Source organism: Tyto alba, unplaced genomic scaffold (genome assembly GCF_018691265.1).
Source record: "Tyto alba isolate M040663 unplaced genomic scaffold, T.alba_DEE_v4.0 Super-Scaffold_7, whole genome shotgun sequence".
NCBI lineage: Eukaryota > Metazoa > Chordata > Aves > Strigiformes > Tytonidae > Tyto > Tyto alba.
Window position 1 is genome coordinate 35,588,068 of NW_024881328.1, and position 16,971 is coordinate 35,605,038.

A 16,971-nucleotide genomic window follows, 5' to 3' on the forward strand; every position below is an offset into this window, starting at 1 on the left:
AGTATATAGAAAGACTTTTATCTTAAATACACTTACTCTAAATTTTTTGCTCAGGGTTCCCGAGGAGAAAATGGCCCGACTGGCGCTGTTGGTTTTGCTGGCCCTCCGGTATGTGTTTTGTAACACTAATGAGTTTCCTTTAGTCATGCTTTGACATACTTCGTTTCCTTCATTATGAATAATACTGCAGTGTTCTGGAACGTGAGTTGAATTTTTGTTACAAAAAGAGCTGTTTCTTTTTCCCATCAGTGTATCAAGTAAAGAAAACAGCCAGTAAATACCCCAGACACTTGAAAAGTGGTTTTGTCGATAAGATTATGTAATTGTTCACCAGATTTTATATTTTCATGAATATGCTATGTTGCTCCTTTGAGATTAAAATGAGGCAAGTTATAAAGTGTCATCTACTGAAGGTAGCAAAGATTTGCTCTATGCGTAGTGAAGTCTGGAATGAATTCATGAACAAATGGAAGGTTTGTGAGTTTTCCAATGAATTACCCCAAACTTTCTCACAGCCTAAATACTGTGTTTCAGACCTTTCACAAAGACTCAGGCACCTGCTTCCCTTGATGGGAAAAAAAAAAGACTAGAAAAGACAATGTTTGTTTAGTCTCTTTTGCTTTAAGGTATGTAATAGCTGCTGCGAAAAAATAGAAATTCTAAAGGAAAGAAAACTGTGACTTAGATAAGAAAATATTTTAATGGAAATTCTGACTTCTCAGACTTCAGAAAATCCTGTCTGTGATCTTCTAAAGACTGTGCTGAACTTTCAGGGCTCTCATGATCTGAACCGTTGAGCAAATGCACTGTTTTCTGGGCTGATTTCTTCTCCTGATATTTTTTTGCCTTCTAGAAATTCCATAAAAAATTATTTTGTTAGGCTGGAAAGGTTTGGTATTCTCTGACCTGATGACTTTTCTAAATATTATTTTTTATAGGGTCCTGATGGTCAGCCAGGTGTGAAAGGTGAACCTGGAGAACCTGGACAGAAAGGAGATGCTGGATCTCCAGGACCACAGGGTCTTGCTGGGTCTCCTGGTCCACCAGTGAGTATAAATAACATAGTCAGAGAACCAGTGGCATAGGCTGATCTTGCTTATTTAAAATGTCCTGGGTGTTCACTATTACCCCTCTCTTTCTCCTTTCCTCTTAGGGCCCTTCAGGTGTTCCTGGTCTGAAAGGTGGCAGAGGAACTCAGGGTCCACCTGTAAGTAGATTTTATTTTTTGTGATCTGACTGCAGATAATCTAATACTGAAATTTTATGTAATGTATGTATTGTTCCTCATCTCAGCTTCTTTTTCAGTCTGTAATTATAACATTTGCTTACTAATCCAGCTGAGAACATTTGAAGTAACCAGTGCTATATTTTCAATAATGTTGACATTAAAATGTTTTTTAGGGTGCTACTGGATTCCCAGGATCTGCTGGAAGAGTTGGGCCTCCAGGACCTACTGTAAGTCAGTTGTCATATTTCTAATAGATGTGTTTATAAACTGGTCATTGAAAACCTGAAGACTAAATAAAGTAGGAAAGGTGAAGCAGTGTTCATGGCCTGGTGTTACAAAGAGAACAGCTTGTCAGCACTGACTTCTGTGACTGCATGCTTACATCCAACTTCATTAAATAAAACTCATTAGTCTTGGGCTTGATCCGGTGTCAGTGTGTCCAAAATAGTGCAGGATTTTTCACTGAGTTAAGCTTTGAGCTGTTCAAGCTATTCTAATGACTTAATTGGCTTACAGGAACAAAACAACAACCTGTATCTTCCTGTACTTTTAACTTTTTTGTCTCTTCAGTGTTGACTGAAGTTAGGAGAGTTTTTAGAAAAGGAAGAAGCCTTTGCTGGATTTTATCTCATTGGTGGAGTTACTCATAAGATCCATTAAAATAAATTAAAACCCAAAACCAAACCACAAAATCTCTCATGTTTATACATTTTCAAAAATGTAAAAAAAAAAAAAAAAAAAAATTAGTTGTGAGTTTTCAACTCCATACAGAGAACTCTGACACTCTCTTCATATGCCTTGTAATGTTTTGATGAGAAAAATAACGTGCAGTCATTGTGAGTGAAGTTTATGGAAAACATAATATAAATATGAAGTATTCTAAAAGTATTTGAGAAATGAAAAAACATCCATTAAAACACTAATTTGAACCATGTGAATTAAAAGTTTGAATATGGACTTCAGCTCGACAATATTGGAAAGAATGGACAAGGGTGAGTTTTCTAGGAGTAGTTGTACACCTGAGGTAAAAAACAGAGAAACAGGAAAAAGTGTCATTTAAAAGAGGGAGTTTGGAATTGCAGATCGGGGGAGGCAAGGGGTTGATCTTGGACATAATTTGATGAGATGTTTATTTATTTGATCATAAATGAGATGATAATAGCTCTTAGCTCATTCACACTTTGGGCCTTCCTTAGAGTATGCATATTTATAGTTAATCAAAACACAGTCCTTAGAATGTAATTGTCCTGTTCAGAAAAGGGTCTAATGTAATGAAATGTTTTCATCTTCTTAGGGAGCTCTGGGGCCTGCTGGGCCTATTGGTGAGCCAGGAAAAGAAGGGCCCCCAGGTCTTCGTGGTGATCCCGGTTCACATGGCCGCGTGGGAGATCGAGGGCCAGCCGGTCCTCCCGGTGGTCCTGGAGACAAGGGTGACGCGGGGGAAGATGGGCAGCCAGTACGTCCTGGTTGATGTTATTAATTCTCCCCAGACCAACTCTAGGCTTGGTCTCATTGTTAATTACACTTATTGTTACTGAAATGATAGTAATGTTGTTTTTACCCTTCATGGATTTCAGGGCCCAGATGGCCCTCCTGGTCCAGCAGGAACTACTGGTCAAAGAGGTATTGTTGGTATGCCAGGGCAGCGAGGGGAGAGAGGCATGCCAGGGCTGCCGGGTCCTGCGGTAAGTAACAATCAAGTCAATATACCACCAGCCTTGGGCATTCTTGTTATTGTGGGATTCAGAGCATAGTGCCCTTATAGCACAAGGAGAAAGCTGTAAAACTCCCATTACAGGGGTAAATATAGAGACAATAGTAAATAACTAAATCTCATGCAAACGCATGAGGTGGGAGATTTTGTTACTGCCATAATGGAATATTGGAACCTGAATTAAGTGTAAGTGGGTAATAGTAGGGAGACTTCTGGCTAAAATGTTCATAATTGACCTAAAACTGAATCCTTGAAAAAAACAAACCCTGACTCTTCATTTAGGTGCCCAAATGTCACCTGAATATGAGTAAATGCTCTGTAACTGCTGCTTTATGAATTGTGAACTACACTCTTCAAAATTGCCATTTGTGCTCTCTTGGCTTTCATGTAGGATGTGTATATATATATATATATTTTATATATATATATATATATATTCATATCTATTATATATATTTATTGGAAAGCCTAATGATCTAGGATATCAAGTCATTAAATAATTAGTAAAAGGGATGATGTGGAGGATTTGCCATTACCACTGGATCTGTAAAGTCAATTCATAGTTAAAATTGGCCAGAAATTATTTCAGGCTAACAAGAGTTGTTGGTGTTGAGACAGACAAAAACAAATCATGGTACTTACTTCAAACTTCATTACATTTTTTCAGAGTCAAAAAGACCTTACCTATTGCAGATAATGCCATCAGATGTTGATATATCAAGGAAGTGTGTGCTTCGAGTTGCTACTAGATAGAGTAACTTCAAATGCTGCTGCTAGTCAATAAAAGCCCATCCAAAAGCAACTAACACAGACTGAATAAAAATACACAGTATATTAAATATATATTCAAACTCTATCACACACTTTCCTTAATTATCCATTTGGAAGTTACAAATGTTGATGGTACCTCAGACTGGATTAATGAGTAATGTTTTGCAGGCAGCAGGTTTTTTGTGATTTCTTTGTTTTGTGATAAAAATTTTGACATGCTATTTCTTGTCTATTTTAGGGTACACCAGGAAAGCAAGGTCCCACAGGGCCGCCTGGTGATAAAGGTCCCCCAGGACCTATTGGCCAGTCAGGTGCCACTGGACCTGTAGGTGAAGCTGGTCCAGAAGTAAGTAATAGAGCCTTGTAGCATGCAAAAAAAGACAGTCTAGTGGTTATTCTCCTCAGCTTGAACTTAGAGGTGGAGAACGACTTTCTAGTAGTTCTAGAAATGCAAGATTATAGAGCTAATCAATAGCCCTATTTTTATTCCATAACTCTAGGGACCTGCTGGTAATGATGGCACTCCTGGACGAGATGGAGCTGTTGGAGAACGTGTAAGAATATACTGTTTTCTTGAGTCATTTCTGCAAATTATTGATTTATTGTAGATTTTCTCTTCATTCAGTTAACTTGAATGGGGAGCTTGTTCTGAAACTGCATCGCAGTTTTGAATAAGTAATACCTCTTAAAGCTGATGAAACCTGGTTAAAGGCTAAGAACACTTGCATCTGCGAACTCAGACTTGAGTTCTTACAGGAGTATCTTCGTAGATTGTAATTGCTAGAAAATAGATTAGCAACACTAAAGTCCTGTTGCTTTGGTCTAGTCCAGTCCTCTTTAGATGAGTAATGTTGAAATCATGTTTTACAGGGTGATCGTGGTGAACCTGGCCCTGCAGGCTTACCAGGTTCCCCAGGGGGTCCAGGAACTCCAGGTCCCGTTGGCCCTCCAGGAGATGCAGGTCAAAGAGGTGAAACGGTAAGTGAGAGTTTTCTTTTTTTTTTTAATACTTTGTTTTTCAAAAAAACTATTGTGTATGCTTTTGTGCATTGCTTCACATATCTTCTGTATGCAATCTTTGTAGGGTTCTCGAGGTCCCATGGGTCCCCCAGGTCGTGCAGGAAAAAGAGGTTTGCTTGTAAGTTCTCTCCATGGTCATTGTGGTTTTGTCTGAGATACTTCTTACAAGAAAGTATATGAGAAACTGAGCCCAAATTAGAATGATGAACAGGGCTTCAGCTTTTAGTGTTCTCACTGAAGGTGGACACAGGTAGTCTTCTGAGTTGCAAAGCTGTACAAATCTGTTTGAATACACTAGGATTTCTATACTTTCTTTAAAAGTACTTTGTAGAGAAATAACAAATGCTTTAGAAGCCTCTTTGTTTGTAGTGTGCTGCTGTCCAGATGATGGTAGGACCTGCGTTAGCAAATGGTTGGTGTCTGTGTTTGAAAATTCAAATAAGGAGAAAAGAAATGAATACTGAACAAAAAGGCAGATTTTTAGATAAAAATGGCAGAAATATAACAAAATCACCTGTTCCCATGAAACTGCTTTAATTCAACTCATGAGATTCTGACTTCAGTCCAAATGGAAAAAACAAGCAAAACACATTTTTTTGTGTTACATAACTCTTTTACAATCCAAGCTTGAAACAAAAAATTAATTGCAAACTTGGGAAATTCAAAAGAATGTTGTCCTGTTCCTAAGCAGATGTCATGTGAGGGACAGGAAGTTTATTGAGTAGTTAGTGATAATGATGGCATTGATAAACTATTTGGAATCTGACATTGAGAAATTTAGCATGCAGTTTGGGCTGAGAAACACAGAATTGAAAAGCAGAAACCATTTTTTCCAATGATTCTTGAATTATAGTATGAAAAGTTTGAAACCAAGAGTGAAATTGTGACAGTAATAGAACCAAGCTATTTGTTACTGGGAAGCCTGAATGTTGTCTGTAGTTAGGGAATGTGACTTCAGTTGTACTTTAATCATAGTGAAGGTGAAAGGAGCTGTGAGAAATAAAGATGCAACATGGAGGATTTAATATTGGAAATATGTTTTATCATTATTAGTCTATGAGAGATCCACAATATTTCAATCTCATCTATGAAAATCATTTGCCATATCCAAGGAAAGGAACCTACTCAAGCTGAAAAATTTTGTTTTGTAAATTATTTAATACCATTATTACAGGGTTTTTTGGACTGTATTATAAAGCTAAATAGACTAAATTTACCACAAAAATAATTAAGCACAACACAGTTTTCTGTAATTATTTACTTACTCTTTGGTAAGAAATTAAGATCCTTGGAGCTGTCCCAATATTGCCGTCTTTCTAGCTTTAGAAGTGAAGGAGGTCTGAATGAAATATCTAAAAGCAAATGAGCGGGTTTTGAGGTTGTTTTTTGTTTTGGTTTTTTTTTTTTTTTACATTTCTTCACTAATATTTACAGGGTCCCCAAGGACCTCGTGGTGACAAAGGTGACAATGGTGATAGAGGCGATAGGGGCCAGAAAGGACACAGGGGTTTCACTGGGCTTCAAGGTCTTCCTGGTCCTCCTGTAAGTTGTTCTGTTTTTACTATAATTTTATTTCCTTGATTGTTAAATAGTATATTGGGAACATAGTTATTTAAAATGGGAAATAAAAAAACCCAAACATCAGTTATTTTTTTCCCATAAGGCGTTTGCGAGTGGCCTGACTGTCTGTACTTACTAATATTTTTAACGCAGTTTTACAATACTGTTGCATGATGAGGTAAACCTATGCTTTACAAGATATGTGTTGTCCTACTCCTGTTCCATTTGTGCCAGTCCTGCAGCGACTGATCACTGACAGTCTATGCCCTGTCAGCACAAAATAAAAGTTGATAGTTTCAGGTAAGCACATTAGAGTATGAAATGCTTTTTGCCAGTATTTGAACTCTTTACAGTCAAGGAATCAAATGCAAAATCCATTAAGGACTGTGACAGTATCTCTCACTAATATTTGCAAGAACTTCATGATTTCAGTGGCAATTGAATGGAAATTCTGTGAAAAATTTAATTTTTCTACATTTGCTCACTGATCCTGTGCAAGAACTAGAAGTTTCAACATGCAGGGAAAGTCAACAAAAAACCCCAACACCCAAACCATCTTTCCACTTCATAATAGCATTGTCAATTACTTTTTTGTAAGCCAATTTGATTATAAGTGTCATGAAAGCAAGGTTTTTATGCATAAACAACTTTATATATAGCGAACCACCAGTATTTCTGTTAATCTAAATTGTGATTACAGTTGTTACTCTGTCTTTGTGACAAAAGAGAGCAATAGAATGAAAATTTTTTGTAAGAAGAAAAGGTACGACCCATTGTTCATGTATATTATAATCCTACTCATACAAAATGGTATATATGACACATTAATTCTTTAAAACTAAAGAAATATGTTTTAAATGTCATAACGATAGTATAATTTCTTCTGTTTAGGGTCCTGTCGGTGAACAGGGCAGTCCTGGCATTCCAGGTCCATTTGGTCCTCGAGTGAGTATAAAGTTTCAGGTTTAAGGCTTTTCTTGCTTGTTTTTTTTTTTCCACAATCACATTACTATTTCTGCTTCACTTTTATTTCACTGGCATTTATTGCCTTTGGTATCATGCGGTGGTTACCCTACTATTTTTTGCTGAGAGACATTGCCTTGTTTTCTATAGTAAAGTTTTGACATAAGTGTAGTTTATAGCTAGATAAAAAGGTCGGTTCTGAGTAACTATAGGGCTACAGTCTCTTTTTTACAGACAGTTTTGCTGCAGCTGAGGCAAAGCCATATATGTGGCAGCTCTGGTAGTTACTACTCTACCTTTCATACCCCCATGTATGTCATTCACCCAAAAGTAAAGGAGAAGTATGACTTCCTTCAGTGTTCCCAAGTGACAGTATATCTCAGTCTGTATACGTGTGGGTGCACCACAGCTACTCCAGTCTGTGTAGCACGCGGAACTGAACCCACTTAAATGGTTTAGGAAAAAATATACAGCTGATCCAAGCTAGGTAATGTGTGAGGTGATGGACTTCTCCGAAGAACAGCATTGAAACTGCCTTCTTACTCTTAGAGAAGAAGAAAAAGGGTGATTTTTAAAAGTTTGGTGATAGACACAAATAATTAGATTGCTTCCTGAAAAGATACTGCTTGTACAGGGCTGTTTTGCATACCTTTGTTATTAAATGCTAAAATACATTTTGTCTCTTTTATTTTCTAGGGTCCTCCAGGTCCAGTTGGTCCTTCCGGCAAAGATGGAAGTCCTGGTCCACTTGGGCCAATTGGGCCTCCTGGTGTTAGAGGGAGTGTAGGAGAAGCCGGACCTGAGGTAAGTTGATGGGAATATGGAGGGAAAAGGTTACCTTCAAATAATGAGATTTTTCACAGTGCATTGCATTACTTTCTCAAACATCCATGAGCTGAAGACAAACGGTAAGATCTGATACAGTTTCTCCAACAAATAGCCAGGGTAAATGTGTATTAAAAGGGATCACTTCTTGCTCATTTTCATCTTCCAGACCTCTGACGATCCCAGTGTCATCCACCTATACTCTTATTAGGCCAACATGGGGCTACCTCTGCAGTTAGCTCACTGCATCCTGCTGGATCGGCAGTTCGACATGGCTGTTTGGCAAGTTGAGTCCTAAAACCTCAGGCCTAAGCATAGGTTGGTCGGTGTCTCTGGAACCAGCAGTAGTTCAAAGTCAGTAGTCCCACAAAGGTGGCACTGAATTAAAATAGGCATGTGACTGACTGCCAGCAGCATACTCCATCATGCCTTGTGTTAAGGAAATCCAAACAAACTGCCCAAACTCTTAACACTCAGCTCAGCTGACGTTCACTCAGATCTGAGGTTTACAGATACCAACCATGAGCTGAATCATAACTAATGAAAAATAGTTTGACCATTTTGGAAAAAGGCCTAACACTTGCTAAATCCCCGAGGCATATTCCAAATGTACCAATTTGTGATAACCTAATTCAGAAAATGTAAGTTATGCTATCCCCAGGAAGAGAGGTTAGAAAATTAGAGGGATTTGAGAAAAGGGTGATTTGGATGATCACATGAAGAATTAAAAGACCGGTATTGCTTATTTTGGGGAAGAAGTGGAAAAGGTGGAATTAAACAGTAAGCAAGACAGAGAAGGCAGTTTGTGCTCTTTTTTCGTCTTGTAAGATATGGTGTTTCCTGTGTTTATTGTGTACTAATATTCACCCTATTTCATTTGAATTTCTGCCAGTTATTGGTATCTCCACTTCTGCCGAGACACCAAGACTTGAATGAATAGTCTATGGTAGAACATAAGAATATAATGTGTATCCAGATCCTTCATCTGTCTAATGAGACAGGACAAGAAATACCGAATACCAGTAACTTTAGTTTTGCTTTCCATGGTGTCTTGCTGCAGCTCTAAATTGGAACCACGAAGCAAGAAATAAAAGTTAAAATTTAATTTGTCAGATGTTAAAATTTAATTTGTCAGATGGAGCATGTATCATTTTGGGTGTGTACTCTGTAGTAAACATTTGGAGCACTAGTTGTGAATTCTGAAGTAATTACTCTCAAAGGAAATGCCACGTTGATATACCATCTGATGCACCAGAGCGTCAAGCTTACAATGAAGGTATGTTACAGACTTTCTGCTGCCAAAGAAGAGCTGGCAGAGCCTGCTGGTGGAGGTATAGTTATTAACAGATACATTCTGTCTCGAGACTCAGTTACCTTACTAAGAGTCACAAATCAGGTTGACAGAAGGACCTCACAACCTGTCATTCAGGAAAACATACTCTAGTCAGGAAAATACCTGCTCTGCCAAGTAAGGATGATGGAAATTCTGTCTCACATACCTGTGGGCAGAAAGCTCAGCACCGTGCAGGATGAATGTATAGATGTTTCTAGTGCCAAATTTTCCATACAGAGTTTAATTGAAAATGTGCCTGAGGTGACTGAGGGGAAGCAGGAATTTTAGTTTGCTTTAAAAATCACTTACAGCTCCTGGGAATTTTAAGAAAAAAACTTATTAGGCAGGGATTATGAACAAGGGAGGGACAGATGGCTTACAAAAATGGAATGAGGAGGCTGTTCCTTGATGACTTTTTCCAGCTGTTAAGTGTGAAATCGTAAGAAAACATTGAGCAGGGTATTAAGACAGGCAGAGAGGGCATGCGGCAGAAAGAATACCTCATGTGGTTCTAATGTCTTACCCCTGTCCCTGGAAATGTGAATTGTTTATCTATATCTGAATATTCCCTGTGCATTAGGGTGACTGGCCCTGAAGTTTTGCTTTTTTAATGGCTGGCTTTGCTATTATTTTGCGTAGTATTTACTTTGCTGTCCCTCTGTTGCCTTTTTGTTTTCAACCTTAGGGTCCACCAGGTGATCCTGGCCCTCCTGGCCCTCCAGGACCTCCAGGCCATCTCACTGCTGCCATTGGTGACATTATGGGACATTATGATGATGCTATGGCAGATCCACTACCGGAGTTTACTGAAGATGAAGCAGCACCAGATGACCATAATAAAACAGACCCAGGAGTCCATGCCACGCTGAAGTCACTGAGCAGCCAGATTGAGACTATGCGCAGCCCAGATGGTTCAAAGAAACACCCAGCACGGACCTGTGATGACCTGAAGCTGTGCCACCCATCCAAAAAGAGCGGTGCGTATAAACACACCATCTCCTGTATGTGCCATATGATGCTGTCTTGCTTCCAGTTTATATTTGGTCACTGGAAAAAAATCTGTAATACAGATTTTGATGGCTTAAATCAACATTCACACTAGCATCTTGAAAACATCTCACAAAAAAATTATTTCTGCTTGCCAATGAAGCATATATTCTGATGTATCCCATACTTATTTATTCAGTATTTATTCAGATGTATTATAAAATCTGAAATATTTTAGACTTCCATGGAACGCTACTTTTGAAAGTGTTATCACCATGGAGTACCACTTACATGGATGACAGATATATTGGTACACCAATAGTGAATATTTACTTAATTGCTATTAGCGCAAAACTTTACCTGTGGGCTGATGACCTGTGAGCACTTTCCATCTAGAACTCTCTGCTGCTGCTCCATACTGTCAATTTGTAGGTGGTAATGCGCTAAACATGTCATTTAGGAGTTTCCCTAATTTGTATGGATTATCAGTGGATAAATCAGAGCAAACTGGAAGGTAGAGATAATTCATGGCAGGGATTACCAGCTTTTGCCCTTGTTCCTGAAACTTTGCTTCCAGCGTCAATATTAGGAGGGACAGCCATTGGATTCTCATATGTAGGGAAACTTGACTTCTAGTCACTGTGTGTTCTTTATGCATTTGGAGTGTTCAGGAGCTTTGCAATGAATTTAAACAACCTTAACCTTAAGCAGCTTTCAAGTCTGAATTCCCCAATTTTGAAATATTTGAGGTACTGATAAGCTTGTATCTTGTATACCTGAAGTGCACGTCAGATTGATACATGACAATTTTGCCTTGTTTTGTACTGTTGTGACATACTTTTGTTTATAACTTCCCACTTATTTCAAGTATCTTCATAAAATAATGGAATCACATTTTGTGTTCTTTGTAGGTGAATATTGGATTGATCCTAACCAAGGATGTGTTGAAGATGCTATAAGAGTATATTGCAACATGGAAACTGGAGAGACCTGTATTTCTGCAAACCCATCTACTATACCACGTAAAACATGGTGGGCCAGCAGGTCGTCTGACTTGAAGCCCATTTGGTATGGCCTTGATATGAACAGGGGATCACAGGTAACTGAATATATTTAATGTCAAGAATTGCCATCTGTGAAACTTGTTTCCTTCTGTTTAGAACTTCATCTGCTATTCTGAGCAGATTCTGCTATAGCCAGAACAGTATAACTATCGATTGACTAGCTTCTAGTCAGTTGGTTGTTATTGCCATACGGTAAATATAGGAAAGAGCTGGGAGGACCAATGCAAGTGCACCTAAGTCAGAATTGTTTGTAAATAAACCACTGCGGGAAGATATTTATTTCTCTTGATCCCAAAGATGTCAACTTTTCTATCAATCTCTTCAGTAACCCACTATCCTTGTCCTTAAAAAACTGTACTTCTACCTTAACATATGATTTACATCACTGCTGTTTTAATCAAATTCTACTCTTTCCTTCAGAAAACCCTTTACTGCTAAAAAAATGCAAGACTTATAAATTCATTTTCAAAGAAAGTATGATTGTTAACATACATGTCAGAATGCTCCATGCCGAATGCAGCAGTCTCTGAACAGACAGAAATTCCACTCAGCTTTCTGTTGGGTTTTCCCTCTGTGGTAACTTCTAAAAGTAGGCTTAATGATCCTGCCAAATAACAGAAATTTATGCTATGCAAAGTATATAATTAATTAACCATCTTTTGCCATCTTTATTCCTACCTCATCAAATCAAAAGCACAGAAAATATTTTCAATTTTTACTTCACAGGGAGTAATTAAATACCTTTAAAATAAGAATTTGGTATGTAAAATATAATGCTGTTACCAACTGGATTCCTGAAAACAGCTCAGAACTTCCATGATTGAGAGCAGATGTGATATGGAGAACAGATTGCTTTTTTGAGATGCTATCACTTATTATTAAATTCAGGAGAACTTGCCATGACCCAAGATGTTACAGTTTACTTTTAGCTGCTTGTAGAGCTACTCACAGGGTTTTTGTAAGTCAGATGCTCTTTGGAGGAAGAAATTATCTTGAGGAATACTATAAAAAGAATATTTCATTTTTGAAAACATTGTCTTATTTTATAACTAATTATATGATCTGTGTAATAGTCATATGCACTCCTTATGGATTCTAAATAATAAATATGTTCAAGATTGCTAAACAGAGATATAACACATTTTGTAAAAAATGACAACGTCAATGTGTAAGATTTTTTTATTTTCTTCATCAGTTTCAGTGAAATGTATACCTTTTTACTAATTCTTGACTCATTTTTATGTTGCAGTGATTCATAAAACGTGAATAAAATGAAACCAGCACAGACGGGATAAAAATCTTAGGAATTTTAGAAATTTTTGTTACTGGTAGAAAAATTGCTTCTGTTTTTTTATAGAAACAGTGGCACTTTGTAAAACATTTATCAAACTTCTGTGCAAATTAATTAGTTGATAAAGCCCATATGCAAATGAATAGTTATTTTTATATAGTCAAACTTTGGCTGTGATGCTTCTAAATACAATACAAAGCCTACAGAAAACAAGTTGCAGTATAGCAGGTACATTATAAAGGGTTTTTCTGTGCTTGACATTTCTTACCTACCCTGAGGTTGCTCTGATGCACTATGTCATATGTAAGGTTTAGCTCCGACTGAATCCCTTTTTGAAACAAGGCAGGATTCATTCCAAAACTTGGCATATCTGTGGAGGCCCAACTGCCTTTCAGTTGTTCAGCTGCAGAGCTTTATGGTCAAAATTCTCCAAAATGATCCCTGTTACAGGATGTCTGCATTACTTCATCCTCAACTGGCAGCAAATTACAAAAGAAACCATTCTTAGATTTTATGTAATAGGTCTCCTGCTAGTCAAGTCTGGATAGGGGTTATGATAATGACAGAAGCTTCTGAAATTTGTGAACTGTCAATGAATTTTCACGTAACGTATATCAATCTATTTCTTTATCTTCACAGTTTGTGTATGGGGATACAGCTGTCACTCAGATGACATTCCTGCGCCTCCTATCAAAGGAAGCTTCCCAGAATATCACTTACCTTTGTAAAAACAGTGTTGGGTACATGGATGACCAGACGAAGAACCTGAAAAAAGCTGTAATTCTGAAGGGGGCCAATGACCTGGAGATCAAAGCGGAGGGAAACAGCCGATTCCGATACACTGTTCTTCATGACAGCTGTTCTGTAAGTTTGGGGGGTTGTCATTTGTTGTGGAGGAAAAGGACTTTTTTCCTTTTTTAGTTCTTCCTCAATTTAGAAAAAATCCGTAGAATGAAATAATTAAAATGCTGCAGAATTTTATAACAAATTGTAGAAGTAACTGATCAAACAGGTATTTTACTGCAATTCTAGCAGCTTCACATAATAGAAGTCTGCTCTATTTAGAGGATATTTACAAATTACTACTTCTTGGTGAGCATACTGAGATATACATCTTGCCATTTTGTATTTCCCAGTATTTATCACCTGAGTGTGCAATCACACAAGTTGGTCAGATAACCTCAAGCATTTGTCTGTTGGGTGGGTAAGATTATTGCAGCAATACGCTGGAGGCAACTCATTGGAACTATGACGACTGAGTTGGGAAGGAAAATGTGTCCCCCCCAAACTCTTAGTGGGCATAAAACCCAGTAAGTACTAAGTTTCTTCATGTTCAATAGTATTCTTAGCCAAGTCCAAGATACTGGCAAAATATTTCTAAAATCAGTTTTGCACTTGAAAAACACAGAGTATTCTCAGTGCTTTAAAGTAATGTAGCCCAAGATTATGTGTGCAGGTGTGTATTACCACATAGAGAAGAATTTCATAACATAAAGAAAAATCAGTCTGGCTCGATGGAGAAATCCTGCTGTGTCAATCTGACAGGTCTGTTCACCGCTGTGAAAGAAAGGTATATACATTTTAACATAAGCAAGGTGCAGTACAGGTGAGGGCATGTTGCTCGGTGAAGATCCAGTGAGATCCTGATCCTTGTGAACTATCAGACAACTGACTCACTAGCTGGCATTCAGGCTGTTTCTGACATGAGCTCTGGCCTAAACTGTGGTTTTTTGTTTTTTTTGGTTTTTTTTTTTTTTTTTTCTCTCCAGAAACGGAATGGGAACGTGGGCAAAACTGTTTTTGAGTACAGAACACAGAATGTGGCACGCTTACCAATCATAGATATTGCACCGGTGGACATTGGCAGTACCGACCAGGAATTTGGAATTGAAATTGGGCCAGTTTGCTTTGTGTAAGAGGAAGGGGGGAAATTAGCACACTACCCAGCAACAGCAGCAATTAAACACATGAACTTAGACTGATTGAAGTTAATCCTGAGACTCTTGAAGTAATGGCTGATATTGGATCAGCATTGTATATATGGTTCTTTTTAAATGCCCGGCCTCCTTTTGAATATTTATTTTACTTACAAACCTTCTGTTTGATTGAAACCAACTTTTTAGCACAACAGTACAATTTTAAGAGGATCGATGACCACCTTTTAAAAGTAATATGAATATTTTTCCTCGTTTTTGTTTCAAATTATTTTGAAATTTACAGGTATTCAAAATAGTTAGTTTTAAGGTGGGACTATGTAAAGATCTAGGGATTATTTCTTTTGCTTGGATTTATACTGAATAACAGAAAAGTAGAGCACTTTTGTGAACTGTTGGCTATACTTCAATCATACCTACTCCCTCTACCGCAGTTTGTCTTCCTGTGGTTGCTGGTATGATAGCCATTCACAGAAATCTGTGTCATTTGTAGAAGAAAATCTCTTCAAACAAGATAATCTTAATTTGGCATTGTCTATCCTGCACTTTCCTTGTAATAGTCTGCTCAGAAGAGTATTCCATAACCATGATTAATTTATGAATTAAAAAGACTACTGGGGTAATATGAGTTTTCAGCAGAGATCTCCCATATCTTAAATTGTAAGGCCAGACTTCACTTCTCACAGTGTATCTGTGTAATTCCATTAAACTGCCCTTAAGCTTCAAAATACATTTTAAAGCCAATACTTGTTGATTCTCCAATACTTGCCCATCTAAGAAGCCATTACGTATCAAATTATACAGATGTCTTATATATGGTGCCAATTTATGTATGTTGCAAATCGTTCATGTGTATACCAGACCAATTGCTAATAAAGAGAGAAAGTTTAGAAATTCATTGGTTTTAGCTGACATCCAGACATGCATCACCAGTAATTTGACTTACTGACCTTGAGTTGTCGAGGCAAGAAAGTTCCATCATTTCTTAGCATGAGCTACCTCATCTCTGGAAGTTGGGATGCATTTAATAGTCCTGTTTTTATTTTAAGTATTAAAAGGTGCTATGCTTCTGTTATTTCAAGAAAGGAAATAGGTGGGGCAAAAAAACACAAAAAAGTGATGGTGCTAAATGACTCTGTAGAAGGCTGATGAAATAAAGGTGCCTACTGTCAATGTCATTTTCAGAGCTTAGCTGTTAGGCTTACGATGTTTGAGAGAACAATGTTACGGTGCATTTATTTGTTGGTCATACAGTATATAGAATGTTTTGTACCACTAACATGCTTTATTTTGTAAAGTATGTGGGTACAAACTCACTTAGTTTTTTTTTTTGTTTCTTTACTGCATCTGTGCTCTCCACGTTTTTTGTTTGTTCCTTTGAAAAAAATAAACAGCTGGGGCCATCCCTAAAGAAAGTCATGCACATAGCTTTATTCATGTATCTTTGCAAAACATTTAATTAAATACATGCTTCTTGCTATGTAAGTGGTTTCCTTTTTGTAGAATTCCTCCTTCCAGTGTGTCCCATATCAGTTCATTTCGAGGAAATTAAAACCAGAAGTATGTAACTTTTGTTTTGTTGCTATTTGAATAGCTCATTTGCAATGCATTCTCCTGAAGTCTTTACACAGAGGAATATAAAGGTATTTTGAATAATGCCTTCTGTGCCAGTTTTTACAAGATAGGCATCAATTTGTATGACATACTCACCATTGTTCCTATTAAAGCTACCTAACTAGTATTGTTTGAGACTCCAGAGGAAGAGAGTTTTTATTCAAGACTGAATAAAATTTGACTTGGCCAATTCCCAGTGTCAACATAAGTTATCGCTGATAGAAAACTGTTTCTGGACAAGCCATGAAGTTTAATTGTAGCAAGGCAGGCAAGAATTTGTGTTCTTTTCCTCCTTCTGAAAGGGTAGGACCTTTGCAATTATGCAAGTTGTCCATAGAGTGTAGGTCGGAACTGGGAACATGGAAGTTGCAGGTTCACACTGATGATATCTGTTTGCTTTTACTACCCAAGCAAGAACCCCATGATTTCTTTTTTACTAGCATGGAATAATTTCTATAAATATGTGACTCAGGAGTTAGTTTATCCTACTGGGTCCTTGGGAAGTTTTAGATCATGTTGATTTTACTGAATCATCTGAGGTGTAATGGCTTGCTCCCACGTGTTCTTGCAAAAGTACATATCCAGTGGCTGTGATCATACCTCTAACAGGACATTTATTCAGATGCACTAAATAAATAACATTTGACGTATAGATGCATATTTGAAA

At 37.5% G+C, this 16,971-nt stretch overlaps 1 protein-coding gene across 1 annotated transcript in view; it reads left to right on the forward strand.

Annotated features, from left to right (window-relative positions):
- Window positions 1-16,258, forward strand: part of COL5A2 (collagen type V alpha 2 chain) — a 111,325-nt gene extending 95,067 nt beyond the window's left edge. The window contains exons 38-54 of the mRNA XM_032995213.2: window positions 55-108; window positions 939-1,046; window positions 1,154-1,207; window positions 1,402-1,455; window positions 2,523-2,684; window positions 2,806-2,913; window positions 3,952-4,059; window positions 4,214-4,267; window positions 4,584-4,691; window positions 4,798-4,851; window positions 6,168-6,275; window positions 7,185-7,238; window positions 7,953-8,060; window positions 10,100-10,391; window positions 11,313-11,500; window positions 13,396-13,620; window positions 14,526-16,258. Coding sequence (XP_032851104.1) covers window positions 55-108; window positions 939-1,046; window positions 1,154-1,207; window positions 1,402-1,455; window positions 2,523-2,684; window positions 2,806-2,913; window positions 3,952-4,059; window positions 4,214-4,267; window positions 4,584-4,691; window positions 4,798-4,851; window positions 6,168-6,275; window positions 7,185-7,238; window positions 7,953-8,060; window positions 10,100-10,391; window positions 11,313-11,500; window positions 13,396-13,620; window positions 14,526-14,672 — 1,986 coding nt within the window. The 3' untranslated portion in view covers window positions 14,673-16,258. The remainder of the gene's footprint in view (window positions 1-54; window positions 109-938; window positions 1,047-1,153; window positions 1,208-1,401; window positions 1,456-2,522; window positions 2,685-2,805; window positions 2,914-3,951; window positions 4,060-4,213; window positions 4,268-4,583; window positions 4,692-4,797; window positions 4,852-6,167; window positions 6,276-7,184; window positions 7,239-7,952; window positions 8,061-10,099; window positions 10,392-11,312; window positions 11,501-13,395; window positions 13,621-14,525) is intronic.
- Window positions 16,259-16,971: the final 713 nt, after the last annotated feature.